This window comes from Carex rostrata, chromosome 20 (genome assembly GCF_964058835.1).
Source record: "Carex rostrata chromosome 20, lpCarRost1.2, whole genome shotgun sequence".
In the NCBI taxonomy this organism is placed as follows: domain Eukaryota; kingdom Viridiplantae; phylum Streptophyta; class Magnoliopsida; order Poales; family Cyperaceae; genus Carex; species Carex rostrata.
This window is the reverse complement of record NC_135937.1, coordinates 5,153,049-5,177,451: the sequence shown is the minus strand read 5'-3', so window position 1 is coordinate 5,177,451 and position 24,403 is coordinate 5,153,049. Positions and strand designations below refer to the sequence as shown.

Here is a 24,403-nt window from a genome sequence, read left to right as displayed (position 1 = left end):
AATGGGAGGTGTTAGGGTTCTTCGAAAATGAGGTTTGAAATTTGCGGTGGATTACAGCTGTTCTGGTCCATTTCCATAAAGTAACTCAAAATTTGAGTTTAGATTCGGACCGTGCGATCAGAATCCGGACTAATGGGCCTGATAGATTGCACAGCCTGGATTCAAACTCAATATTTGAGATACCTTAAAAGATATGTTGGATCAGGGCTCGAGCTGTTGGAGAGATCAACGGTAGAAAAAATAAATGAACTGGGATTTGCTCATCTGCTGACCTATCTGTCGCTTTCAAATTCAAATTTCAAATTTTGTTACAGCTGTAAACGTTTGGGCAAACTTCTTGTTAGACATGTTCTACAGTACCGATATAAAACAAAATAAGGTAAGTGCGTATCGAAACGATCTTTTCAGGGTAAAAACTAAAAAGAATTGTGTGGAAATTGGTTTGTGTAAATTATAATTTTCTAAATTTGGAAAACAACAGGAAATTTTAGAAGAAAAAACAACTGTCTTGATGAAATTCACGCATGTACAGATAAGATGAATTATATCTAGAAAGGTTTTAATTCTTCAGACAGAGGCCATAGGATTATTTTGGTTTTACTTCTTCTTTTTAGATAAAAATATTTTTAATTGCAATTAAGTTGTTGTTTTTTCTCATGGGATAACGAGTAAATCTTATTGCATCATTCTCTCAATACAAACAGTTGGAAAAAAAATTAATAATATTAAATTTGACTTAATTTTTCTCATGAAGAAATAGCTGGGTTTCTCTCTTCTTGGATGGAACATTTATTTTACGAATGAAATATATATATATAGAGTAGGGTTAAAATGCATCATTGGTTTTGTATTCCAACCATACCCCACGTCTCTATCTTCATTTACAAAGTTCAAACAGTCGATCCGAACCGTTCATCTTGTTCTACATATTAAAATATGCTTAGAGACCAAATTTTATATTTTTTAGAATTTGTTTACTATTTATTTAGATAGGTACAAAATCACTATTTTTGGATGGTCCAGATGCAGAGATTTTGTACCTATCTAAATAAATAGTAAAAAAATTTCAAAAAATATAAAATTTGGTCTCTAAGCACATTTTAATATGTAGAACAAGATGAACGGTTCAGATCGACTGTTTGAACTTTTTAAACGGATATAAAGATGTGGAGTATGATTGAGACACAAAATCAATGGTGCATTTTAACTCTTCTCATATATTAATAATATTAATAAATCATATTATTTTAATGAAAAAAAATTCTGGCGCGGACAGCGGAGAGCCCCATACTTCGGGTCCCATACTTTAGTTTATGGACCAATATATCTGGGTCCGCGACAACTGGGCCTCACTGTTCGGAAAAATCTTTTGTCCATAGGGGTTCATTTTTTATAATTTTAAGGCTGTGCTTCAGAGATGTGAAATATTCATTAAATGAAAGGGAAGGAAGCGGTGGTGGAATTTCAGCAGTCCGGATCTGACCGAATTGTTTCTTTTGCTTTAGAAGAGGAAAATTTTATGTGGTTTGAGAACGGTATTTGATACTTCATTAAAACCTGTTAATTAAGAACCATTACAAATTCCATTTAATTCGATAAAAAAATAAAATTTGAATCTAATATCACCATTTTCTTCTGATGATATTATATATATCATATTCCAAATGTTGGATTTCAGATTTTCAAATGATACTTGTGAGGACTGTCAAATCTATTCACTGTAAACAGATTATAATCCTTTCATGAATAAAATGAGTATATTCACAAGGAAAAATTAACAAAGATAGAATAAAGGTGGGAACAAGTAGGGAAGGGAGAATAAAATACCAAGCAAAAAATGGAAGTTAACAAACAAAACGAAACAAGAGGGAAGAAAGATGTTAGAAACTTGTAGGCAAACAGCAACTGATCAAGTGATAACAGTGTTATTTACAAAATAATTAACATAATTTATCAATAAGACATGCAACTCCCTTTATTTCACAAAAATTCATGAAGATCTGGCAAACATCAGAAATAACCATCACAGGACAAGTATATATGCACTCTCTAGGTACCTTCAATCTCCAGCAATAAGGAAAAAAATTACATAATTAAGATCCTGTAAATAAACTTTTTTTTATCGATACATTGGTTGCTGGCGTTAAGCCACAAACCTTAAAACAACATAATTACACGTTGAGCCACTCAAAACAACAGCAGAGGCCCCAACAAAACCTAGATGGATAATCCCTAATAAAGATCTCTCTGCTGTCACCAACAATATAAAAGCTGAAGGAGCTCTTGCGGCAGGCCATGGTGACACGTGTAACAGGCAGGATGGAAATGATATGGCGTTCAGTGATGACCCGAGCAGAGAGAGGCACAGGTGCACGGCTAGCAATGACTTGGGACGAGAAGTTGTTTAAATGGTACGAATCTGCAAAGAAGGCTGGGTTACACTGGTACGCTTGCATGTTGCACAGCTGCACGCCTCTTGCCTTGTGAAATACTTCATCTGGAACCGACGCAGCTCCGCTTGATGCACTAACCTTTTTTGTAGATACCGTCTTCCTGTATAAGCATCATATGTAACTTCATTAGTATCAAAGCATCAGAACATTATAAAATTTATTTGGAAACGAAAAGATAAAACGGTAACCATTTGACAACAGCAATGCTGCGCGCGAGAAGAGAGCCATGGCCCTCACATGTATTGCACTTCACACTTCCTTTTGATATGCAAACGGCACAGGGCAGGATCCCCTTGCCGCTACAATTTTTACACCTGTCAAAAAGAGAAAACGGAAAATAAGCACATGTATTTACATATCTTAGTAACTTACTGAGCCGGCAGATGCATTTAATTTTTGTTTGAATAATAAGTAGGGTCTGTCAATCATACATGGTATCAGATCCGTCTCGGTGAGCAATTAAACCTCTTCCATAACATGCAGAGCACTGTGTCATCTGATTTTCCTTGCCATTGCAAGATGCACAAGCAGTCTCTCCTCGACTATTGCAATCTGTAATTTTCAACTTAATTAAAAAATATTATTCATACCACAACAGCAGCAGCATACATGTAATAAGAACAAAACAAAAAAAATAAACTTATTATTAATTTGGTTTCAAATCCTTTTACATATACCAATGTTACTTTTACATTAAAACTTTCTCATTAAGAGAAAACAAGTATCCCTAGCACAACCAACGAAAAACAATAAAATTTTAGCAACTCAAATCTCAAACACCCTCTACAGTTTGTATTGTTGCTAATTTCAATTCAGAACTACATATACTTTTTTTTGAGTAAAGGTTGGAGGTCAAGCCACCCAACTATTTAATATCACAAGGGATTCCCCTATCCGGGTTTTGAACCTCCGACCTCCCAAAAACTACATATAGTTGGAAATTCATACATACATAAAAAAAAGTGAAGCTATAGTAAACTTACCAGGGCATTTGTGAACAGCTTCCGAGTGAGGGATTTTAAACTTGACCTCCTTGTCAGGAATGAACAGTTGCGGGAAATGAGCCCTTAAATCCAGTTCCCATATCCCGAGCAGCGGTCCTTTGTCTGCCCCGTCAACCTTTCCACCCAAGTATGGCTCCTTTTCTTCTACAGTTTCTCTCTCCTCAATGAAGGTTTCTAACGTCCCCACATACACATCACAATCCTCAATAGAAGTGATTTTCCATCTGCGTGCAGGTCCACTTCCCCAGCAACAACGATGCCCTACATGGCTAATCAGCAATTGCCATATTTCCACTTCATCTAAGACACCACTGCAAATTAATTTACATCTAATTTACTCACTCAAATAGACAAGGAAAAGTTCTCTAGTCGCTTGTTAAAAAACAAAGGAGAATTTCTTGGTATATGTTCAGATTAAATATATGATCCAAAATCTCAAGAAAGGAAAAAAAAATGTGAATATTATATTGGTTTCATTCAAAACCATCCGTAGTAATAAAAATAGTGAAATTAATGGTTGGGATGACAAACCTGCCAATTGGCCTTGACGGGTAACCGGATTGGCAATCATTGTAGCCTCCCTGATAAGAATACCCTCCTTGAGAAGAAACTGACAAGTCAATTCCATGATTCCATCAGATATTTTATAAATATGATTCAGTTTATATAACTAGTAGGTACCTATTTAAACCCTAAATTAGACCTGAGTTGGAACCAATCATAACGAATTTTGGAATAAAGAAATAACGCAGGGATGGCTTATGTATCAGAAAATTGATGTAAAATTTGAATCTGTAACTATAATTTACCATGGGAAGGAGGATGGGGAAAGGGAAGGGGTGGTGGTTCCGGGGAACTGATGAGAGCGCCATGAATGGAAGGAGGGTAGGCACTGAACCTGTCACTGCCAGAGAAATTGGATGCCAATCGGACTTCCTCCCCGCTCACCAATTCCTCTCCAGTCGGTATGTGCAGCGATGTGCTCCTCTCCAGATACTGGTACGACCTCCACGACTCCGCCCCATTGTCATTTCCTATGCTCACAAAAACAAAATTAAACAAAATTGCTCTCGGCTGCTTATCCAGAAGAGATAAACTTAATGAGAGAACAGGCAAAAAAGACGAGATTATGTGTGTACCTGAGAGTAGAGGCTGCTGCTGCTGCTGCTGCTCCATTAGACACCAAAAAGAGGTAGAAAGTGGAAAATAGAAAGGAGCATGCGATGGGTAGACAACTAGACATAGATCAGAAAAAATAATGTTCGCTGGCTCAGAGAGCGACAGCTCTCCAAAGAATCCCTGTGATTCCTGCTTTTCCAAATCTAACCATTAATTTTTGGAGTGCACGAATCACAAAAAACAATTGGTTTTTATGCACGAATCTCTAAACAAATAAACAGTTAGATTTGAAAAATCAGGTACCTGCGATTCGAAAGAATCGCAGCAGATTTATTTCCCAGCTCCCGAGTCAACCAACGTGTTTATTCAGATTTGGACGCGGATTGCTTTGATTACTTTGCTGTTAAGGTTCCTTCCCGGTACCTGACGAAACGGACGCCCCAGATTTACTCTCAGTCCTACTCGGAATGTCGCATATGCAGTAAGCAGTATCATTTGTACTTTGAGATTTGTGCCAATTTAAACATCTGGACTGAGAATATATCTGGGCCGTCCATTTCAGTCAGTCAGATATCTGGAACTGGAAGGATACGATTAGTTACATTAGTTAATCTCAATCTGACATTTTTTCTTCATCTGAAACAGCGTATTCTCTATGTTAATATTAAAACCAGCTAAAAAACAAGCATGACAATTGAATAAATAGTAAAAAAAAATTAAAAAAAAATGTAAAATTTGATTTGCATGCACATTTTAATATATCCATCATATTGAACGGTTTAGATTGACTATTTAGACTTAAAAAACTTTGAAAATGTAAAATATAATTCGGTGTTATAAAAAAAGAGTGCAAGTGGATCCCTCCTCATATATTAGATAGGCCATGTGTATAAAACTGGGAGCTATTCAAAAAGTGTTTCAGTCTTTAGATGACAAATTAAATTATTAATTTTTTATATCATTTCATGGATAATTATTTGTTATCAAGCTGAATCAATTGTTTTTATACAAGTTCTTGTCTAGGTAAAAAAAAGTGATGGATATTACATCTATAATTGTTTTTGGGAGAATTTTAGTTATAGTGCTCATTTTGTTTCTAATAAATTTACATATGAATATTACCTATAAATTATTGTCAATGTAACTTATACTTCCATTAGAAAGGTCTAAGTATTAGCACAAAATTAGTATCTTATATATGAAAGTAATGGAAGTTCTTTTAAGGTGCGTTTGGATGAAACAAAGAATAGCTCGGAATAGCAGCTAATCCGACATTTCTAAGGAATAGCAGAATAGCAGTTAACTCGAGCTATTCCTTTGTTGAGAATAGCATTTTTTTTCACCCAAATGTGTTGTGTTAAAAATAACTCGCTAGAAATAGCAGTTATTCCATTAACCTTAGCAATTGTACTTTTTTCTACTAAAGTTCAAACTATAAGAGCATCTCCAAAGGAGCAATTCAATTTAATTGCTAAACAGCCACATCATTACTTTTAGCAATTAAAGACTCTTATAAATTGCTAAACACTCCATCCCAGCAATATGCTAATAATTGCAATTAATGCGACATCAGCGAAAATGAAAAAAAAACGGCTCCTTTCTCTTCTTCTCCATCAATTAAATTTTTTCTTTTCCTGTTTTCTCCGTTGCTCTCCTCTGTCTCCTCCTCTCTCGCTATTATATCTCCCTAAATTAATTAACCCTTTGAATGTCGCAATTAAATTGACGGTCCGAATAGCAATTAATTTAGAATTCATGAAAGCGTGGTTTAATAAAAAAAGGGTCCTTTCCGAATAGCAATTAATTTAGAATTCTAATCTTCTACGACTCATGTAACAAAGAGCAAGGTAGAAAAAATAAATGGCCTTTGCAACCTCACATCCAATAGCCAATTAAAGACCTCTTCATCTATTCTCTCAAGTTGTTTTATGGGTTAAGCGAGTTTTCTTCCATGGATTAAACTATGACTTTATGCTGAAAAAGATAAAGCTGGAGATGAGGAGATGATAGAGATGGGTAGAGCCGTAGTTGCAACAAATAAGTGGCGCTTTGACCTTTCACAGTAAGTTCGACCTTTCACCGAAGTTTTTTAGAAAACTGCAACTCTGACGCCGGCAAAAGGAGGTGGCGCTCGGAGGTTCTCGTTGGAGATCAAGTAAAAGAAAAAAACCTAGCAATTGGGATCTTAAAGTGTAGAGAATAAAAAGGCAAATTTATCTGCGAGATCGGCTAGGCGAGAAACGATCGAAGTTAGGGAAGGAGAGAGAGATTAGGAAAAATTGAAGAACAAATGTTGCCATACTAAAGGTTGGGCTACGGAAGAAAAAATGTTTGGTTTTTTTTTCTTTGATTGGGCTACGGAAGTTAGGGAAGGAGAGAGAGAGCGACTTAATTTGGCAGCCAATAGACATTAGACGTTTCGCCAGCGTGTCCTTAAGCAATTACAAAAACAATTATTAGCATATTGCTAAATTAGAAATTCGGACACATTCCAGCAATTACAAAAACAATTAACACATTAGCATAAGCAATCCATAAGCAATCACCGTTGGAGATGCTCTAATAAATTAGTCTGACCGAAGATACAGAGAAATCAAGTCTTAAATTTTCTTCTCTGGAAATATATAAATGAATTATTTTATGGGACTTGATTTCGTCCCATAAAATATATATATTTTTTTTCTTTGTCAACAGATGCGAATAATTTGTATAATGTTTTTTTTTTCCAGAACTAGAACCGTGCCACGTTATTAAATTAATTAAGACGAAATTGGATGTATACCAATCACAAATTTTATAATTAGAAATTTTCCCATCATAACATTAATATTTCATATATCCTCATTGAAACTCATAAATCTCCTATTTCTCCCCATTCTTTGATTTATCACACTAATAATAGTTAAAATAAGTTTTATCTCGTAAAATATTGAATAAGTTTTAAAAATATAATTTTACCCCTGCTTTATCTCTCTCTAACCAATTCTCCAACAAGCTTCATTTTTAATCGATGCTACAAACGGAGAAAAAACACAACAATCTTGAATATAACACTAAAATAATTTAATAAGCTCTGAATGTAGCAATTATGTTTACTCCCCAAGTCATCAGCTCTTGCAAATTAAAATCAATCAAACGTACAATATATATATATATATATATATATATAGAGGAGGGATGTACTTACAACATTTGAAAGTTACAACATTTTGCAACAATTTAGTTTTGCGATTTTTAAAATCCAAATAGTTGATTCAAACCGTTAAACATGATCTCTATATTAAAATGTGTTTGAAGATCAATTTTTTTCATTTTTAAAAAAAAATTGTACTATTTATTAAGTATTTTACAAAATTGTTGTTTTTAGATAATTTTGGACCACTGAAAACAATAAATTTGTAAAATATTTAATAAATAGTAAAAAAAATTCAAAAAAAAATATAAATTTTGATCTCCAAGCACATTTTAATATAGATATCATGTTGAACGGTTTGGATCAATGGTTTAGGATATATTCAATGAGTAGGGCTAAAATGCTTCAATCATATCTTACATTTTTAACTCTGTTTTCTATGTCCAAACAGTCAATCTGAATTGCTTAATATAAACTTCATATTAAAATATGATGAGAGACCAAATTTTATATTTTTTGAATTTTTTTTACTGTTTATTAAATAGGTATAAAATTATTGTTCTTTATTGGTTCATAATCTTTTGAAAAACAATAATCTCTTACTTATTTAAAAAAATAATAAACAATTAAAAAAAATTAGACATCAAGTGCATTTAATATAGTAACCTTGTTAATATGTTCAAATTGAATATTTGAACTTTGAAATTAGAGATACTGATATGGGACATAATTGAAAGTTTGAAACACAAAAACAATGAAATATGTGAACTCTAACAATATTCAATTATAGAAGTTTTAATGGATATACATCCAATTTTGTCAATAATTAATTGAAACTTTGAAAACAACTAACACTCTAGAGTTTAGAGCTCTTCCTTTGTTTATATCTCCTGTTTGTCTCCAGGTACAACTTCAACGCCATCGATTCGGACACAGATCTATTTGAGAGCATCCCTCTCTTTCTCTCTCTTCTCTCTCTCTCTCGGTTGCGAGGATTATCAATTTGACATTGCGTTCTTAATCTATAACATCTAGAGAGACCAATTCGACATTTGCACATTTTGGCATTGGCTCTTCTCTCTCTGCGCTGAGGCATAACTTGAGCTTGATTTAGAGAACTCGGCAGTGGACAGCATGAGCGATCAAGAGCTGTCCTTCGCTGCTTTATTCGTTAGTAGTGCCATCGCCGCCTGTTTCGCCGAGGTACACTTTTTTCTCTCAAATCCCTCCTCCTATCACTTTACTTTACTTACACTCGCTTAATTTCTTTGATCCATGAATTCCGAGAAATTATCTAATTCCTTAAAGATCTGTGTAATCAAACCAGTTATCAAGTAATTTTTTAGTGTATTTGGTCCTAATTACCAGTTTGCATTGCATCAGTAAACAATATCAGTAAACAAAAACATATGAAATTGAGAAATATTATGGGTGTTTAGGCAACAACGCTTCCAATAGACACAGCAAAAGTACGGCTTCAGCTGCAAAAGAAAGCTGTGGCAGGAGATGCAGCTGCAGTCAAATACAAGGGGTTGCTAGACACTGTTGCAACAATCACAAAGGAGGAAGGATTAGCTGCTCTTTGGAAAGGCATTGTACCGGGTCTTCACCGTCAATGCCTCTTTGGCGGCCTTCGTATCGGCCTCTATGATCCTGTTTGTCTCTTTATTTCCTTTCTAGCAATCTTCTGTACTTTTTCTTGTAATTTGTCTATGTATCTTCCTCAACTCATTCTCTTGTTTATCATACTATCAAGGTTAAATCCTTTTATGGCGGTGGAAATCTTGTTGGTGATATTTCACTGTCAACAAAAATATTCGCTGCACTTACTACTGGTACGTATTCGTCATTGTGATCATCTTACTCCATTTTCATTAAGCGTTTCATGGTCATTTCTGAGCATTTATCATGCATAGAACTACACAAAACATTGCAGCAGGCTGATTTTGTTTTTATTTTTTTTTAATGACAGGAGCAATAGCGATTATAGTAGCAAATCCAACTGATCTGGTCAAAGTAAGGCTTCAATCCGAAGGAAAACTCGCCGCAGGTGCCAAGAGACGATACTCTGGAGCATTGAGTGCTTATGCCACTATCATTAGACAGGTTTACTGTTTTCTTAATTTATGGGTTGTATTTCGAAGTTTGCTACATATCTTTGAATTTTTATATTAATTTCAGGAAGGATTGGGGGCTCTATGGACTGGGCTTGGACCTAACATTGCTCGAAATGCCATAGTAAATGCTGCAGAATTGGCCAGCTATGATCAAGTGAAACAGGTTTCAAATCAAAAAGTTCATTACTGATGCTGATTTATCGGTTAACTCAACCTTTTAATGAACTATTACTATTTACTTTGCTATGTTGATTTGTAGACAATATTGAAGATTGGGTTCGCTGATAATGTTTGGGCTCATCTTTTGGCCGGTTTAGGTGCTGGGTTTTTTGCTGTCTGCATAGGTTCTCCTATTGATGTGGTATATTTATATGCATATGCTGCTATTAGTCTATAATTAAACTGTTATGCTATTGAGAAAAACCTTTTTATCGGTGTTGCATTCTACAGGTGAAATCAAGAATGATGGGGGATCCATCATACAAAAGTACCCTTGATTGCTTTATCAGAACTTTGAAGAATGATGTATGCTACTCGTTCCTTTATATAATTTTCCTTCTTTTAGCATTTGATGTTTATTTATTAAATTTTAATAGGTAGCAAACAGTACAAGAAAACGAAATTGCAAATACAGTATTCATATTGCCAGAAATGTTAGCACAGTAAATTCTGGAGCAGCATTTCTAGCTTAAGTGGCGACTCCTTTAAATCATCAGAAGAATGTAAATTGTATAGCTAACTAAACCAAAACGTATGATTAATTGCAGGGAATATTTGCATTTTACAAGGGCTTCATCCCAAATTTTATTAGGCTAGGATCATGGAACGTTATCATGTTTTTGACTCTGGAGCAGGTATTTCTAGTTTCTCCTATATACCGTCTTTCAATTAATGACCATTACATTTTGTTATATTCATTTATACTGGCTGCTACTCTAATTCACCACTAGCCATTACATGCATTAGATTTTCTTCTTTTTGACATTTTTCAACTGATGCTGCTACACGTTCTAATTTCTTTATTTTATATGTGCAGATCAAAAAATCCTTGATGAAACACTAGGCAAACTCAATAGCCTTTTCATTTTTTTTTCCTTTCTTTTTGTTCTTTCACTTTTCCCTGGTTCTCGGTCTCGCAGAAATAGAAATAAGTACACCCAGATTAAGTTGTAATTGCAAACGACAGCAGCAAAAAAAAAGGAGCACGTCACTAAGTTTGGGGAATTGTTAGTTATTTGGGCCATTTTTTGGGGATTTTTATATTCTACTTGCGTCCCCAACAACCACGCCATTTTTCACAGGCATGTATTATGTAATACAATTATAATAATGTTATCCTTGGTTCCCTTTATATTTTCAAATATGATTTACTTCTTTTCTTCAGCCAGTATTTTTTATTTTTAATACCCGCATGTAATGGTTCTGGAGCAATGAAAGTTCTCATTAATAGACCGGTTTGGCACAGGATTCCGTGTACCCCTGGTACCTGAGGTACAAATTAGAAAAATGGACGGCCAAACTCAATCCGGTGCTTACTGAGACTTTCGGGGTACTGCTTTGAGATTCATGTCAAGTTAAAAAAACAGTTCGGATTTATCACTACTTGATACGGTTCCGATACGTCTCTGACTCGTTTGGATACGGATCTGTCATATCTGGATACGGCCTTGATACGGATCAGACACGTTCTACATAATTAAATCGAGCGTGCACCGCGCATGCACCGGTTAACAGTGCTCCAGGCCCATAGACCGCGCGTGGACCATCTACCAAAACCCAAATTTTCTTACGACTGGAGGAATCGAACCCAGGTCATTTGACCCAAACATCACGCCTCTTGACCACTAGGCTAATTCACATTTGTTGCTAAATATATTATATTTATTGTGTACTTAAAGCTATTGTATTTATCCAGAATTTTTATATTTAATGTCAAACTTGAACTCCAAAATTATATTTAATGTATACAAGTGTTTGAATAATATAATTAAAATAATAAAAAATAATATATATAATAGACGTATCGTATCTTTGATTTTTGAAAATTACTATATCGCCGTATCCGTATCGTATCCGATACGATACCCGCATCCTCAAAAGGCATATTTTTGGTGCTGATGTGTGCTATACGGAGGGTCACATAGATGCATGAACGAAATCAAATGCATTTTAATTACAAAATAGACGGAAAACATTACTATAGAGAACCAAAAATTAGCTATATTAACTTGCACTCCTGATAGTTGGAGTGAAATTTGAAACATTTCTGAACTAAGTAGCTGAAAAAGGCATCCAAGAATGCAAGGCATTTACTGGGAGCAAAAAGGTAAGAATCAGACACCAGTTACGTAGAGACTGGCAGCAAAAACAATGTCACGCTTAATGGCATTAGAAGCTACTTCCATCTTCTTAAAAAGAGCAGAATTTCCCATAATTGCAGCGGCATTCTTAAATTCTCTACAGGTTTCATCTAATCTTACTATTGTTCTCACTATCAGCCCTTCTGATACATCCGTTAGCTCGCAAATCTCTGCAAACGGAGTTCCCTGTAAAACACACACACAGCACAAAAAGAAAAGAAAATTATTAAGCAGCATCTTGAACAGTAGAAGAGAAGAGAAAGATCAACGAGGCAGCACCTTGGCCCATTCATACACAACTTCAACAAGGCCAAACTTTAGATTGTCACGTGCATAGTCCTGTGGGTCCACGGCTACTTTGAAGAGAGCTTGTAGCTCCCCTAGTCTGATTGCTGTATCATAAAGTCTAATAGAAGAAAAGCATTTTTAGTTGCACACAAGTGTTTATAGGAAGAAAAAGAGAAATAATAGTAAAGTCAGTCTGAAATTGTCTACCTTTTGATAGCCAGAGAGAGCTTGGGAGTAAGAGAGGGTTCAGATGTGTTATTCTGTTGGAAAACAAGAGCGGACATGACAGCAACAGCTTCTTCGGGTTCGAGGTCATCTAACTGGTTCTCAAATAAACACTCTGTGCAAATTAACTCCTCACCCGAGTTCATCTCGCATGCCACCCTCCCCTTTAGTTGCACGACTAGATCTTCGTCTATGCAATTTATTTCCTTCAGCACATCTATCTGCATTTTTTTATTGTCATTTTGGAGTCAAACAACAGAAGAAAGAAAGAAAAGAGTGAAAGAAAGAGGAGAGATTTAATTACGCGGCCTTGGAAGTCAGGCATCTGCTGGAGAGCCTCATCAGACATTTGGAATTTTAAAGCATTAACCTCCTCTTTGTGCCTTTTTTGCTCCTTAATCAAGAAAATATGCTCCTTGAATTTAATACAGCCATGGCACTTGTTCTCTGTCATTTTTTCTAGTAGCATATTGTACACCCAGTATTGCTCCACAACATCCATATCCTTCAACTTCAGAGCTGTATGAATGTACTATATGTCTATATCATGTCCTATCACAAACTAAATTTAATAACTTTTTGAGTATGGTGTTGAATTCGAGTTAAGAGGCTATGGTACTATGCATAGCGCATATTGGTCCATACTATGGATCAATATCTCCATTTTTGAAGTCCAAACAATTGATCTAATCGTTCAACATGATCTTGTAGATCAAATTTTCCATTTTCTAGAATTTTTTAGATAGGTAGAAAATCACTTGATCTAAAAATTCTAGACCATTCAGAAGTAGTGATTTTCTACCTATCTAAAAAATAGTAAAAAAAAATGTAAAGTTTAGTCTGCGAGTACATTTTCATATGGAAATCATGTTGAACTGTTCATATCGACTATTTGAACTTTAAAAATGAAAATATCGATTTGTAGTATGGACCAATTCGCGCTATGCATAGTACCATAGCCTCACTCTTCACAGTTATACCTTTAAGAGGGTCTAAGACAGGAGGGTATTTGTTTCCACCAGTCTTTTGCCCCATAAGCTCCTGAACGGTCTTTGAGTAGACGGCATTGCTCGGTTGTTCTAGAAGCTTCACCTGATCTATCTTCATTTTTCTATCACATATGCTTATTATCTCCTTTGTATTACTCTCCAGTGCAATAACCGCATAGTTTGTACCAGCTGCCGCACCATACTTTGGCACCTCTATATTCACAACACCTGTTCCTTTGCGAGAATAACTTGATGAGACAGAGTAGTCATCATCCAATTCCCTTTTACTCTTTGGGGCCAATAAAAAAACTCCGCCGCCTCCTTTGTCTAATTGATCTCTGTTCGGTACAGATTGCATCGGTGATGGTAATGATGATGATGTATTAGTAGGGGATTCAGTCGTCAGGACTAAAACAAGGTAGTTTTTGTAAGTAGCAGATGGGGACTTGAGTACTACACCCAGCAAATGCTCTTCTCCCTGTAAATTGAACCTCAGTTATTTCAAAGTTCTAAAACACTAGAAAAGATGACAAGAACTTAAAACAATAAAAAACTCAACTAATTGTGATTTGACAATGACAACTCTTCCAGGAGAAAGAAGTTGCTGAGCAGAGGGTGACTGCATGATTGCCTCTGCTACTGCTTCTCTGTACGTCTCTGCCTGTACTGCCATATCATAGTACTCTTCAATTGCTGGATCTCCTTTTATGCATCTGAGCAGCACCTACGTTTATTAGTTTCTCATAGCTGCATTTGGACAATATAGAGGTGCAAGAAGAACACGTACTCGATAGCTTCAAGAGGCTTGCGTAGCTTCAGTAGAAGTTGCTTTTGCATTTCAGGCAAATTCTTCTGAGCATGGAACTCAGCAAAGCTTCTCTTTAGCATGTCTTCAACCTAGCCACAAAGAAACAAATTTAAGACATCTTCCATTCTTTTGTGCAAATAAAGAGGTAAATGAATAAATAAGTAAAGAGTGAGGCTGTGGTACTATGCATAGTGCGGATTGGTCCGTACTATGGATCAATATCTTCGTTTTCAAAGTTCAAATAGTCGAACTGAATTGTTCAAAATGATTTCCATATGAAAATATACTTTGCAGACTTAAAATTTACATTTTTTAGAATTTTTTTACTATTTTTTAAGATAGAAATCACTACTTTTGAATGATCTAGAATCTTTAGATCAACTGATTTTCTACATATCTAAAAAAATAGTAAATTTTTTCTAAAAAATGTAAAATTTAAGCCTGCAGAGTACATTTTCATATGAAAATCATGTTGAACAATTCATATCGACTATTTGAACTTCGAATACAAAGATATTGATCCATAGTACAGACCAATCCGTGCTATGCATAGTACCATAGCCTCACTCAATAAATAAATATTAACAAGCTGCTACCTTAAGGTCTTCGACACGAAGGAGGTGCATGATCATGGTGTAGGTGAGTCGGAACTGAGACTCAAGGCGGGTAGGTTTTCCTACAATGAGATTTTTCAAGTCGCTCTCTTCAGGGATGTCGTCACGACACATCACTATGACAGTGCCAATGTTATCAAGGCCGCGACGACCAGCTCGTCCTGCCATTTGTATATACTCCCCTGCTAACAACCCCCTATACTCTTTCCCATCAAATTTCCTCAAGGAATCAAACACCACCTTTATTGTGTATGTGTTCAAGCCAAAAAAACAAAAAGACAAAAGAGAAAGAGATGAAGTAGGTTCCTCCTCAATTTACTTGATTTGCACATAACTATCAAGGATCAGTGTCATATGAAGTTGAAAGAAGATTGAAAAACCTACTGTTCTTGCCGGAGCATTCACTCCCATTGCAAAGGTCTCAGTTGAGAAGAGAACCTACAGTGAATGAATCAAATCAACCTTATAGGTGGATCAGTTTAACCAATTAAACCATACGCATATTATTACACATGGTCCCTAAAGTGCCTTTTCCACCATTTTGGCCCCTAAATTTTCATATTACCAATGTGGTCCTTACGAGTTTCATTACAGAAGCATGCTGACTTGATGATATGAAGGATAACAATATAACATGCTTCTTTACTAATGCATGCACATGCACAGTGGCATCACAAGGCAAATCATAATAATCACAGCATCTGTCCCATCATACATCCATCAAAAAGATGTAATTATTCTGTCAAATCATATCAGTCTGTGCCAGGATCTTCATCTTAAAGACGGCATGCTGATCTCATGAATGTGGATCTTGGCATGAATTTCCATCAAACATTTGATTATTGCCATTGGTACAGACAGTTTGGTAGCAATTGGAAAATTTAGTAGCCAAACAGGAAACTTTGAAACTAAAGGGCAAAAATTTGAAAAGTGGTGATCCTTTAAAGATGATTTGTGTGGTTTTATTGAATAGTTGCTGCAGCACCAAATATAGTAGCTTGTAATGTATTTATAAGAAGACAAGAATATAGAGACTCAAGGAACTCAAAAATTAAAGTCAACAATCTGTTTAACCTAAATATTGGCCTCAAAATAAGGATATAGAAAGTCATTAAAGATTAGGACAGCACATAGACAACATGCCATTGACCTTGTATAATAAATTTAACAAAAGTATTGTACTTGTATACGGTTGAGGTCCTTATATTGTACAAAAGGTAACCTTGATAACGCCACGGCAAAAAAGCATCTCAACAACTTCCTTGACAATAGGAAGGAGCCCGGCATGATGCACTCCTATTCCTCTTTTCAGCAACCCTTGAATTCTTATAACCTGCGGAAAAACAGCACACATTGACGCGACATGCCTCGATTCTGTTTGATGCCAAAACATCAATATTTACTAGCTGGTATGGTCGCAGTATTTAGGAAAGAGAAAATCACCTGCGGAAGGTCCCTATCAGAGCCTTTAAGGCGTGAAAAGGCTTTATCACAAAACAAGCGTATCTCACTCTTCTCGGAGTGGCTGGTAAGGTCAGTTGTGTACATCATGTCAGCTGATTTATCACAGCGATTCTTCGAGAAACAAAAGATCACAACCTGCAACATTTCCATTGAAAATTGAGCTAGAACAGTGTTACCAGGCATCCAGTCCGACATTGCAAGCAAACTGAAAACCCAGGTTGACAGTACTAAAGAATAAATGTAACTTTAGGATAGAAGGAATCATACAGGCAACTGGGACTTTTTGGAGAGTTTATTGATAAGCAACAACCATGAAGAAGATTCGGATGCTCTCCTGGGTCCCGCACTGCTTGGCTGTCCTGAGGAACTCGAGAGTTGGTGTTGGAGTTGTTGTTGTTGTTGTTTCTGCTTATGACCTCTCCCTCCTGCTACTCCCCCTCCTCGGCCAGAATTTGTAGGCAGAGATGCTTTTGGTTTGGCACCAACAGTACTGCTAGGAGAGTTTTTCTTCTTATAAGCCTCTTTGGCTGCTCTATACCCTTGTAGAATAAACACATCATGTTGGCATATCGTGTATAGTTCCCCTGAATAGAAGATGCAGTGCTCTAGGGGTACTGGTCTTTTAGTAGTTCTGTTGTTTTAATTCAAATTTAATATGATCAATCACCACACCTGGAAAATAATGTGAACATGATGAGAAAGAAACCAAAACTCAAACGCACTTACGAAGTAACACGGATCTTCTTCTGCTTAGTCCGACCAATCCAATCCGCAAACTCTACCGTGTTTGGTACCTGCAAAATTTACGGGGGCACTATAAAGACACTCATAGACACCCAACTCTAAGAAGTTTATTCTTGCAAAAAAGATCAACATAATCTTACTATTCTTGGAAAAGATGATACTTTTCGACAAGTATACTTGTCCTTGTAAATAATAATGCACATATGAACCTTGAAAAGAAAAGAAAAACACACACACTGCACTCCATCCACCAAGAAGTTTCGGCATTCAATACAAAAATACTAGCAGATGATTAATCTTTAAGAATCAATCAATTGCAAGATTGCATCTAATATTTAAGGTTGTTTTTTAATAAATCAACCTCAAAAGACAAGTCAATTTGGTCCTTGAGGAGAGATCCGTGGTTTCCTGCGAATCCTATGGGTGAAAACAGAGCAGATACAGATTTGGATGATTGTTGTATTTTATTCTTACCCGTATTACTTTCTCTGATATGAACACAAATGAAGATAAGGTGCCATATAGAAACAATTTGCATATTAAACTGATAATGTAAGAACTGGATATCCAATCAGGTACGTGATCTAATAATGCATTGAATTTTTAACTACATATAATGTCATTCAAAAAATATAAAAAGGGGTAGCTTTTTTCACGGTTAGGGACATTTTTTTTTGTCTTGAGGTGTTTTCATAGGCTCCAATATGACTTGTGTACTTGTTTTTTTTTACTCCAACAAATAGGAGCTGGAGCATTAGTAATTCCTTTTTGCTCTAAAAAAGGATATCGTAAAGAACTGGTAATGTCACCAAATTTCCGAACAGTTCTCAATCCGCATTCTCTTAACATGGGTCTATTACTCAATCAGGATAATCTGATTATTTGCAGATCCCAAACACACAAATTATATCCACATTCACATTCACATTATCCTCGATAACCAAATAATACCACCCCCTTCTACAACATGCACCATATACATTCTAAACGTTCATATGCAGATCAAACATGATATGCAGTCTTTCACCCTTCATTCTTTGGGGCCATTTGTTACTACGATTAATCAAGAACGTACGATCAGGGTGCTTTTTGCAAAATCCCAAAATAAGATGGGATATATAGTATCAGGATTGGAACAAGATCCTTTGACAGTGTGCATCTAGAGAGTCGTTGACAATTTTCACAAGAACTTCAAACGAAAACTCTCGCATTCAGGATGCAGTCATTATGATAAAGATATATGATATATATCTCATACAAATGGAAATAATGATACTTGGTGCCCATTCTACTGATCACTAAAGAAGTTAAAACTTTGCATCAAAGAACCTATTTAAAACCTTTAATGGGCCAGCAATTACTCAAAAATGGAATAGGTAAGTATTAGAAGTGCTTTTACGTCAATATGATCTTATTTTTGAAACTTTTCAGCTTGATTTTAGAAACTACAGTTTATAATGTCAAAAGAAAGCAATTTCCAGTATATGGATCTCTAAAGAATTGTTAGAATAAATTGGGAGCAAAGGTAGTAACATACCGTTGCCGAAAGGAGAACAATATTAATGTGCTTGGGAAGCATGATGATAACTTCTTCCCAAACCACCCCTCTTTCTGCATCATTTATATAATGCACTTCATCAAATATAACCTGTTTATCCAAAAGACAAGACAAGTTTTGGTCAATAAAACTACTTCCATTCCCTCCTTTTGAAATTAGTACCAGTACCAAATTAAAAAACACCGATGATATAATAATAAGATTGAACTCTCGTACCCATTCAATGTCGCGAATAATGTCTGCGCCTCTATACAGCATGGACCGTAATATCTCAGTAGTCATAATAAGGCAGCTTGCTTCTGGCCTTATGCTAACGTCTCCAGTGAGAAGGCCTACATCAAACTTTCCACAAAAGTCCCTATATTTCTGGTTGCTTATTGTTTTTATAGGAGCGGTGTAGATGGCCCTTGTGCAGTGCTGTATCATTGAGGTACAAAGCATCTGGTTAGACACGTGTTGATTATTGATTATTTGCCAACTTAAAATAAAATTGATTCCAATAAAATCTGTGGAGCTCAGGAAAACACTGCAACAGGTTGTATCCAAGAAGTACAGGTTAAAGGGAATGCTTAGGAAAACAAAAACACAAAAGGAAATTCCATGTAACTTTCCATCTGATGTGTCTTCCTAGTTACAACAATGCAAGTCTTTCTCATAATAGTTATTTAAAAATCCTTATACAAGCATGGAAAATGGTAGCAAACATAAGAACAAGGAATTAAAAATACCAATTTAGCCAAAAGTATAACTAATAACAAAATTTTGGAATTAGGAATGACATGAGGCAAAACTACACCTTGGACGACAATGCAAAAGCATACTCTGCTATAACGGTCTTTCCAGCTGAAGTATGAGCAGCCACAAAAACTGACTCGCCCTTCTCAAGGTAATATATAGCCTTTATGCAGCGTCAGAAGAGATGAAAACAAGTTACTTCCAGTATAAACTTAACAAATATACCACCAAGTATTACTCAGAAAAATACCTCTTTCTGGAACTTATCCAGCTCAAAAGGAAAATCAATTGCCATATCTGGTACAAGCTCATAAAATCGGTTGATAATCTCTTCATTGCCACCAGCAAGAGCCCAAGCCTGGAAATGGACATGATAAGAGCACCAAAAGTTACAAAGAAAAAGATACTGACCTCTAGTTAGATAAAATTTCAAATATAAATAATACCTCGGCCTCCTTAGTCTTAGTTCCATCTGCCAGTTTTCCAACTTTTCCGGAATTTTCGGGTGGCTGCATTAGCAAAATCTGATCCAAGGATGCTTGTGTTTCCGGGATATGGTCTTTAGCATCTCTCTCAGCTTCCACTTCAGTTGTTGCCCCGGTCTGAGTACCTGTACATTAAAGAGAAAACCCAATTCCAGTAAAATAAATGTCAAATAAGCACATTATTGCCTCACACCTAAACTTTTGTCACCTTTGCTTGACTTCTCATCATTAACTTTTATTTGTTCAACACTGACTTCTCCTTGTACTTCTATCTCAGTGAAGGCATCAGTAGCATTGGCATTTATTTGTTCAACAGTTATTTCTTCTTGAGAAGCTTCATCAGTGAATGTATTATCATCTTCAAAGGCCTTCTTGAATAAATCATCAAAACGCACAGAGAAGTTCTCCTGAAAGGAATCTGTCTTTTTGTAAATGTATAAAGAGAGGTTGGGCTAACTGCAAATGTGCAAACTCTTTCACTAAGGATCACTTGACAATCTCGACTATTGATTTTTTTTTAAAAAACAAATAAAATTAAAAAAGTGAAAAGTAAATTTATAGGTATGTTATTGAGCATATAGATAGCCTAGCAATCAAATTTCATGCACTTTAAGTATTATTTGGTGATCCATCAAGGACCGATAATTTCAGACCAGTGAAATTTGGAGTCACCAAATCTCATCACATTTTATGGACATGATACAACAACAAAGCCTTTAGTCCCAAACAAGTTGGAGTAGGCTAGAAATGAAACCCAACCGGAGATTCATGTGGGTTTCATTTCCATGAAAGGGCTGTATTTTACGTTGGCTCGCCACACCTATCACAACCCTTCTCCTTTATCCTGGCTTGGGACAGGATGTGCTACACAGGCGGAGTATAGATAATATAGATCATGTCCATAATGTTCATAATGTTCGATTTTAAATTTAAACATTATTATTGAAAAGTGTCAAGATTGTCAAAATTAAAAAAAATTAAAAAAAATTATGATGAAGTGGCAAATTCTAAAGCAGTTTTCAGCAGCATAGCTGCTCTTAGGTATCCTGAGTGGCAAATTTATGATGGGGTCAGTGATTCAGTAACCAAATCATAATGCACTCTGTAATTTAATTTCCATCTATGTTATGGAATTTTCTAACAAAAAGTCATACTGTTACATGTAGAAGAGGCTGCATTACTAAATTTTGGCAAAGTCAGGAACAAAATGAATATACACTAGAAATAATTTCTGGCTTATAACTTGTAAGGGACTGTACATGCTCTTTACATGAAGAAATCAATTGCATGGTTCTTCATGTCATAATAATTAATGAAATTCGGCGACTACACATGCTCCAAAAGGGAAATAAGAAAACCGTACTTAACAAATATTATGTGTACCAAACTACAAACTAACCAAATTTTCATTAGTAGATCTCACGGCCACCTCATCACCAACAGAGATCTCGCTAGAACACTTCCGACTACATGGATACTCCTAAATGGAACAAAGGTCATGTCAAGAGGGCAACTGAGCACAGCAAGAAATGAGAGGATAAATCAAAATTTACAAGAAATGAGGGGAATAAAAGAAGCTACCTTGAGAGGGCCCAATTGGAGTCCTTTCCGAAAAGTAGGAGGGACAGTCTGAGGGAGTGGGCCGCCACCACTGACAGGACGGATGAACTCTCTGACCCAATCGGCATGCAGAGCGCCTTTGACACTGTTCTGCGGGTCATTGTGACCCGGGAGGTTAGAGGATTGGAGACCACCCGGGCGGAAGGGGCGGTTGTTGAGGCTCCCTCGTACAAAATCCTTCGCGTGTCCCGGCATTTTATTCAGACCCCCCACGTCTTCTTGCGCTCCTTCCATTAGCCCTTCCATTTGTATCTAGGGGTGTTCATTGGATCAGTTCGATTAAAACCGAATTGAAATAGTTGAATCAAAATTTTATTCGGTTTGAAAAAAATACAACTGAACCAACCGAATTATAACCTGTCAACCGAATGACAACCGAACCAAAATAACCAAAGTAGATTTCGGTTTGTTTGGTTGAACCAAAAAAATAGATTAAATTTTATAATGTCCAAACTCAATAAAGACACAAAACATTTAATAATAATAGAAATAAATATGAATATATATTAGTTGTTGACATTACACACATTGTTCAATTCCATACAAAATATGCAGATGTCCTAAAATATCCAAACCAACATTTTTCTTCATTTGAAGTCCAAAAACCGAAGAACGGATCTTAACCGTATAGAGTTTGGTCAGTTCAGTCTTTTCAGTTTTGAAAAATCTAAACCAAAGTAATTCAAAAGTTCAACCAAACCGATCCATTTAAACTGAAAAAACAAAACATTTAATCTGAACTTTTTCAGTTCAGTTGAAAACCGAATAAACTGGACCCAATGAACACCCCTACTTGTATCTATAACATATAAATCAGCTCATGACTTGGCGATAAAAGAAAACACGTGAAGCTTAAAAAAAGGCACCTGAATGGAAGTAGGTTTCCAATTGGAGCTAGAGCGGCGAAAAGGAAGCTCCCAGGAGGGAGCAATTACATGGCAGGAAGCAGATGGCTCCAAGGGGATGTTGGCCTTTTCAAACCACTCGAAATCCCACAACTTGCCTGACGAGTGGGGTTCGAGATGGTTTAGCTCAGGTGTAAGGTAGTTTTCCTCCAGGTATTCTCTCACACTTTCAGTTGTTTCTTGAGGGAATGCCGGTGGAAGGACGAAATCAGGTAGACATGAGGTCGAGGAGGAAGAGCAAGGCTGGAGACAAAGATGGCCACTGTGCCCACACAAACCGACATTAAAGGAGATTTCCTCATTGCAACACTTTATCTTCTCCATATTTTGATTCGGCCTCCTTAGCTAAACAGAGTAACAGACACAGAACCAACCATTCAGGATAAATAAATAACATAAAATAAAAAAGGAAGGTGACCTAAATATACAATAGAACAATTTTTTGTTGATGTGGGAAACCTTTGATCATCATATATGCCCTGGAAAATTAGAAAAATCATGTGTGCCCCTTATACCTGTGGTAAAATGTAAAGGTTTAAGAAAAAAGACCATAATGCAGCTACAAGAAACCTAATCAGCCATATAAACCAGGCAACATCACAAAATAAACTATGGAAGAATAAAAAAATAAAAAATAAAAATATTCCCCAGAACAGGTCGTTTATCACACCAATATGAGCTATTAGCATTTAAAGCTACAAAATTCAGTTCTGTTTATCGAATTTTGAGCTCAAAAGGAAGTGCGTGATGCAAAAATTACTAAAGAAAATATAAACTAAACTGACATTTTCACACTTGAGGAAAAAACTACTAGCACAAACTTAAATTGAATTCCACAATGAAATCGCAAGTGCTGGTCGAGATCATGTAAAATCTTTTAGTCTGACGAAAGAAGTAAACTAGAGGTCGAAAAGAGAAATACACCTCTGATGGAGGGAGGCGAAAAGGAACCGCGTATGTCGAGGGTGAAGGGAAAGAGAGAGATTAGGGAGAGTTGCCAGTGAACATTTTTCCTGTGTCTCAGATTTTGTGTCGAGGTTTTGGCGCGGTGACTCTTCAGAGTAGGGGTAAGGAGGAGCTTTCCCCAGAGAGAAGGCAATGTCGCCAAGTGAGAGCTCAGAGCCTCAGAGGGAAGCGTTACAGAGCGTCAGAAGTGTTTACCTAAAACCGTAGCGTCTCAATTTCCTGGGCCCAAATAAGGTCCAGGCCCAATATTAGTGTCTCAGGCATTTTTATGCGACAAGGGATTTCAAAGGGGCGGCCCCAGCGGCAGGGAAGGAAGGAGATAAGGCAGGCTGGCAGGGGTTTTAAAAAGAGTAAAGGGTGCTGCTTTGAGATTCGTGCAGAACAGTCTGCATGGTTGAGATAATTCCAGAATTCAAATGGAATAAAACAATTAACAGGAATGTTTTAAACTAAATTAATTAAGGGACGTGATATGAGTACCCGCACTCTCATCCCTCCATTATCTCCCAATTTTATTTGTTCAATCTCATTCACATTTCTCATGATCTATAAGGAATTTTGCGAATTTAAAACCACGAACGTCTTCTACGCAATTTTATCTTTCAAATGAGATCCATGATGACATACTTTTGAGCTCGTCATCACACAAGTATTTATACCTCGTCATTTAAGTATTTATATCTAGTATTTTTCACATATGACACTGCTGGCATTTAAAAGTATTAATATCAAGTATTACAAGTATTTATACCTATGCACGGAAGTATATGTGGTTAACTATTTTTGTTAGAGAAAGGTTGACACAGGGACGATTAG

General features: G+C 36.1%; 3 protein-coding genes across 5 annotated transcripts; 1 reads left to right on the top strand and 2 right to left on the bottom strand.

Moving 5' to 3' along the window:
* Window positions 1-1,892: 1,892 nt before the first annotated feature.
* On the bottom strand, window positions 1,893-4,742 carry LOC144572344 (chaperone protein dnaJ-like protein). 2 transcript variants are annotated; one of them, XM_078321884.1, is made up of 7 exons: window positions 4,597-4,742; window positions 4,267-4,491; window positions 3,989-4,067; window positions 3,437-3,768; window positions 2,885-3,005; window positions 2,642-2,767; window positions 1,893-2,553 (listed from the first exon to the last, which is right to left on the bottom strand). In XM_078321884.1, exons 1-7 carry the CDS (start codon window positions 4,631-4,633, stop codon window positions 2,172-2,174), a joined length of 1,302 nt encoding a protein of 433 aa, XP_078178010.1. In that variant the 5' UTR covers window positions 4,634-4,742; the 3' UTR covers window positions 1,893-2,171. The 2 variants fall into 2 exon arrangements, with proteins under 2 accessions (XP_078178010.1, XP_078178011.1); XM_078321885.1 differs by having other exon boundaries at window positions 3,989-4,055; window positions 4,597-4,684.
* Window positions 4,743-8,617: 3,875 nt separating this feature from the next.
* Window positions 8,618-11,187, top strand: LOC144572794 (mitochondrial uncoupling protein 1-like). Its single transcript, XM_078322466.1, has 9 exons — window positions 8,618-8,912; window positions 9,149-9,364; window positions 9,466-9,544; window positions 9,682-9,815; window positions 9,891-9,989; window positions 10,086-10,187; window positions 10,277-10,351; window positions 10,594-10,680; window positions 10,863-11,187. The coding sequence occupies exons 1-9, from the start codon at window positions 8,844-8,846 to the stop codon at window positions 10,887-10,889; spliced, it is 888 nt and encodes a 295-aa protein (XP_078178592.1). The 5' UTR covers window positions 8,618-8,843; the 3' UTR covers window positions 10,890-11,187.
* Window positions 11,188-11,981: 794 nt separating this feature from the next.
* Window positions 11,982-23,752, bottom strand: LOC144572373 (RNA helicase, ATP-dependent, SK12/DOB1 protein). 2 transcript variants are annotated; one of them, XM_078321925.1, is made up of 23 exons: window positions 23,544-23,752; window positions 22,583-22,966; window positions 21,678-21,968; window positions 21,496-21,576; window positions 20,305-20,503; window positions 20,058-20,221; window positions 19,862-19,969; window positions 19,673-19,774; window positions 19,093-19,293; window positions 18,856-18,966; window positions 17,301-17,368; window positions 16,842-17,205; window positions 16,554-16,709; window positions 16,333-16,443; window positions 15,495-15,548; window positions 15,093-15,350; window positions 14,476-14,585; window positions 14,248-14,401; window positions 13,680-14,166; window positions 13,004-13,218; window positions 12,682-12,920; window positions 12,466-12,592; window positions 11,982-12,372 (listed from the first exon to the last, which is right to left on the bottom strand). In XM_078321925.1, the coding sequence occupies exons 2-23, from the start codon at window positions 22,943-22,945 to the stop codon at window positions 12,160-12,162; spliced, it is 4,176 nt and encodes a 1,391-aa protein (XP_078178051.1). In that variant the 5' UTR covers window positions 22,946-22,966; window positions 23,544-23,752; the 3' UTR covers window positions 11,982-12,159. The 2 variants fall into 2 exon arrangements, 1 of the variants encoding a protein (XP_078178051.1); XR_013517717.1 differs by lacking the exon at window positions 23,544-23,752 and having other exon boundaries at window positions 13,004-13,231; window positions 22,583-23,066.
* Between the last annotated feature and the right edge of the window lie 651 nt (window positions 23,753-24,403).